This window comes from Berghia stephanieae, chromosome 1 (genome assembly GCF_034508935.2).
Source record: "Berghia stephanieae isolate SIO BIC M18660-M18661 chromosome 1, UCSD_Bste_1.3, whole genome shotgun sequence".
Taxonomy (NCBI): Eukaryota; Metazoa; Mollusca; class Gastropoda; order Nudibranchia; family Aeolidiidae; genus Berghia; species Berghia stephanieae.
This window is the reverse complement of record NC_088360.1, coordinates 41,154,893-41,159,892: the sequence shown is the minus strand read 5'-3', so window position 1 is coordinate 41,159,892 and position 5,000 is coordinate 41,154,893. Positions and strand designations below refer to the sequence as shown.

The 5,000-nt window shown below is 36.5% G+C and overlaps 1 protein-coding gene across 1 annotated transcript in view; it reads right to left on the bottom strand.

Moving 5' to 3' along the window:
* Positions 1-5,000, bottom strand: part of LOC144974754 (uncharacterized) — a 41,731-nt gene that overhangs the window by 7,907 nt on the left and 28,824 nt on the right. The window contains exons 3-4 of the mRNA XM_078917985.1: positions 2,903-3,075; positions 1,614-1,674 (exon numbers count right to left, since the gene is read on the bottom strand). Coding sequence (XP_078774111.1) covers positions 1,614-1,674; positions 2,903-3,075 — 234 coding nt within the window. The remainder of the gene's footprint in view (positions 1-1,613; positions 1,675-2,902; positions 3,076-5,000) is intronic.

Here is a 5,000-nt window from a genome sequence, read left to right as displayed (position 1 = left end):
AGCACTGATTGAGTAGCTGAGTAAGTTGGGTTGATGGAAAGTATTTTGCGAGAGACTAATGTCCTAGCAATTGCTATTGTCCGTTCAATGCATAGAAACCGGGTGAATGCAATATTATTGGACTCCATGAGTCTTAAAAGTTGTCATTTTAGTCTTTTTGAGAACGTTGAGTCGCCGAGGTAACAGACAGAACGAAAATCATGTACGCTAGATAACATCTAGACCTAAGCTATTTCTTTTTTTTAAAGCGTTTATGGATATACTTGTAAAATGTGTCTAAGTTGTACAGTTGAGATACCTAATGGTTGTTGATCTAAGCAATCACATGTAATGTAAAAACAATTGTATTTCCTTCCACTTTTCTCTTGTGACCACGAACAAAACTATTCTAAAAAGTCTTTAAAACATCTAAAATAAAATTCAAAATAAAATTCAAGGTTGTTACAAAAAGAATATTTTTCTTAGGAAATAAGAAATCTTTTGTAAAATTAAACAAGCAATGATTGTGGATGCCCTTTCCTAATCTCATGTTCTCTTTCTCAATTCTATTGAGTGGTATTTCCATCTGAAGTAACATGTCCTAGAAATAATTAGCCAGATAAGTAGGGAGAACGAGCAAAAATTGGATAGGGGGTAATTGCCAATTAGATGAGGGTTTCTCGTTGCATTATTTCTCTTTGCAGTGCGTTGATGAGGATTGAATTCAAATCTGTACTAGGATCTTGTCATTCTTCCAAATTATAAATTTGAAAAAACAAAAACAAAGAAAAAAAAAGAACTATTTAATACGCTGAGGCTTAGCTATTCCCACTAAGATGGTAGTACAAGCGGTTCAATGAAGACAAAAAAATTTCGGTCTTACAGTGCTCGTGGTGTTATCGGTATGATGTGTGTCTGGAGTAGAATAAACTCAAAGAATAATGTAATTCCAAGGTTTAAAACAGTGTATATTCGTGCAAGCTTCAAATAAAATCTTAACTTCCCGGGTCGTACCGATATGGGATGCATGGAAGTTATTCAAGCCTCTAACAATAATAAGATTGTTTTAGCTCACTTGAGGGACAGCAATCGATTTTAGCTGAAAACAAATTAATGACATTTGGTGTTATTTTTGCTATTCTATTATTTTTTATTAACACAAATGATGAAGCGGGAGTGGGTTGAATATTGTGAGCATTACGACTAAACTGTGCCTATGTCCACGCCAGATGTAACATTTATGTACCTTGAATTACGATTTTACAGGTTGACATGAAGAACAAAGACAAAAACCCGGCTGCAAGCTTTTCCAATTCTTTCCAGGTTTTGCCAATTCTTCTGTATTCCTCACTCAGATCTTTTGACCAACTCACTCGAACCGCAATGATAATAAGCTTATCTCAATAGATGGTATTTCTTCCTCATTTTTTTCTTTTTCTTTTTGTATAGTTCAGTCCATTATAATATGAAAACATAATTAAACTAGTCTGTTTTTAGTATTGCCATTTACCCGAAAATAATTCAAAAATGCTCACACTTCATAAATAAAAAGGAAAATTACATGTTACAACATATTTCAATCGATTTATCAAATGTAGTTTTCAAACTGCATACAATGTTAATGAAATACCCACCAAACGTAAAGTTTTCATCTCCAAGATGCATCATTAGTTTCAGATTAACAGGGGTTTGCATCTGTAAAGAGGAAAAGAATTATTTTTGTTTAAATTGTAGACATATTGTTTTCATAAAAAAAAAAAAACAAAAACAACAAACCCCGCCCCCCTCCCCCCTCCCCCCCTAAAAAAACAAACGAATAGCCGCAGTGCTTTGTTATGTATTTGAAGGAAATGGTTTCATGATGTGACAATAATCTTACACTAATTGTGCATGTTTTTTTATCATCATCATCATCATCATCATCATCATCATCATCATCATCATCATCATCATCATCATCATCATCATCATCATCATCATTATTATCATCATCACCATCGTCATCATCATCATCATCATCATTACTACCATCATCATCATCATCATCATCATCATCATTATCATCATCACCATCGTCATCATCATCATCATCATTACTACCATCATCATCATCATCATCATCATCATCATCATCATCATCATCATCATCATCATCATCATCATCATCATCACATCATTGCCAGTGCCAGTAAGGTTTTACGATGAAAGTTTAAATGCCACGGATTGAACAGAAACGTAAATACCAATCAATATGTTTGCCAGTAGAGCACTAAACTTCATAACGGTTAGAATGACTGGTTGAATGGTGTTGTGGTATAAATGTCTCGTCTTGTTACAAAATTAAGCAATGAGAAGCTTGATCAGTGACCAGGTGAGTGACAGTGATTGGGAAAAATTCGGGTCATAATTTTGTTTTTCTTTGATGAGGCATTTTAAATACATTACCCCACTCGATTCAGGTGTAAATGAGTACCATCTGGTATAGTCAGTGACCGATATTGTAAGAGTAAAAGTAAACAAGAGTCGTGGGAGGTTATGGATCAATATGCCCTGATTGGGGAATAAATGAAAGATTATGAAGTATGAGCATGATAAATCAAAAATAAAAATAAAAAATAAAATTCCCTTTATTCACCCCATAGGGGAAATTTGTCTCTAGGGTCTATTCCAAGGGGAGACTGGAATAACCCAGACGACAGCCGCAGTACAGCGCCGCAAATCGAGCTGGGGCGATGTAACTTGCAGCGGCGGCGGCGGCGGGCGATCGAACTCGGTACCTTTCGGGTACGAAGCAAAGACCGTACCGCTGAGTCACGCTGCTCCCTAAATATGTGGAAATATAAATATGCATATTCGTTTCTTTTAAAATTTAAAAACCTTTTGTATGTAAGTTTAAAAAGGTTAAACAGATGAGTCAACTCACGTGCACTAAATGGATGCCAGAGTGCTGCCTTGACTTGACCCCGCCAACTACCACCAAGGTCAAGGCCAAAACAGTTAGAAAAATACCAAGCAGTAGCACTGCCCCCTGGCGAAGTCGACAATGCTTATAGAATAGTGGCAGCTTGGACTTGGCTTTGTACTCTGGCCTTTTGGCTGAAAATGTTAAAACACACAATCTTTAAATGCAATCATTAGAATGTTGGTTTTACTATTAAAAAAATCCCTCCGACTCAGATATATGGCTCGTGGAGCAGGAGTTTATCCGATTTCTATAGCGCCATACGTACAATAATAATGCTTACTACCGTTTGATAGGACGATAGTCTATCGCAAAGAACTTTCGATCCACCATATTAAACAGATCAAGCTTCCTAACCACTGCTAGGTGGACAAGTTTTTTTTCTTTCTTTTTTGTTTGGGAGGGGGGGGGGGGGGGGAGGTTCAGAAAATTAAATCTCGACTTCACCCGTAATCGAGACCGATCCCCTTGCCTGTGAAGTGAGTAGCTCTACGGCCATAGATATCGGGACCCCAAGTTATTGATGCGTTTGCGTTTAGCCAAAATAAAACCCAACAAACTCATAACATTCGCTAGTGGATTATAACTTGAGAACACACAATAAAACGTGTAACTACGTGTAACTTTGAACGTTTATAGTCTGATTGATATAATTTAGTGAGAACTACTCATAAAAATGGCTTGCCAAAAACAATAGAGGGCAGAGTGGCGTTAAATTCGTTCCTACTATACTCAACTGACATGTATTATAATGGCAATAAAATAACCTTTATTTGTGATCCGTCGCCCTAAAAGGGCGATGTCAGTATGAACCAGTGACGAAACAGGGAATTTTAAAGATAAAATTAGCAGAAATGTGAATTTTTTGTTCTCGTAAATTAACGAAATTATATTTAGTTTCTTCAAAACCACCGTATATAGAATAAGTTGTGACCGAGGCGACCAAAAGAGATACTTTAGAAGCCCTGGTTGTGACTGTAATTTCAATTTTTGCATCTAGAATACCTACTCATCACATTACGTCATATGACAGTATTGATGCGGTGTGTCGCATTTTACGTCGATGGTAAGAGGTCTTTAGTCAAGGAAATGGTGACATCTTTTGTGAGGCTATGTGGTCTTGCGGTGTGATTCTCATCTCCGGATCGGATGGTCCCGAGTTCAGGTCCATCTCTGAGCGAGCGACGCAAAGTTTAGTCCTTAGAAAAAGCATTTTATTCATATATTCTCTCACTGTACTCATGTGTAAAAATGAGTACCTGGTCGTTAACAGCGTTGTCTCTGTCGGAAAAAATCGTAGCCCTGCCTAACGATCGTCATCTCACATCTTACATATTAAGTTGGCTAGGAAACCTTTGTAAAGCCTTTTGAGCACGTTTATGTGGATCCTGCGCTATATAAAAGCTCCAATATTTTAGAATTTTGTTGTTGATTTTCCCCAGACATATCATTGGACGTTTCATAACCATTTGCATAACTGTCAAGACCGGCAACGCGTGGATGATTGATGACAAAATTGGAATTGACTTAAACGTAACCTAACGCATGAACTTGGTATTACATTGGAAAGAGGTAGACGACAGCGTGCGTGACACATCGGCACGGTCTTTGCGTTATACCTAAAAAGGTACCAAGTTCGACTTTGTGAACTTTGTGTGACCTTGAGAAAGTCACCTCGCACTAGCTTTCTTTGCGGCGCCACGCACCGCGGCTCCCGCTTAGGTTATTCCATTTTTCTCCTAGAACAGACCCTAATGACAAATTTATCCTTGGGCATGAATTAAGGGAATTTTATTTATTCATTTTATTTATTAAGAAGAAACTTTAATTTTTAAATTAAGAGAACGATTTTTTTTATGATTTGCTCAGTAACTAAAGTTATACACCAAAAACAAAAGCAGTTAATTTTTTTTTTTTTAATCGGGTTCATTTAGATTAAAATTCAACTTTAAACATCAAGTTCAACACAATAAAATACCGTTTTGAGGCGAATGATAGCAAATAACCAAAAATAAATTTTTAAATAAATAAATCTTAAAATGCAGAATGTGATGAAAAC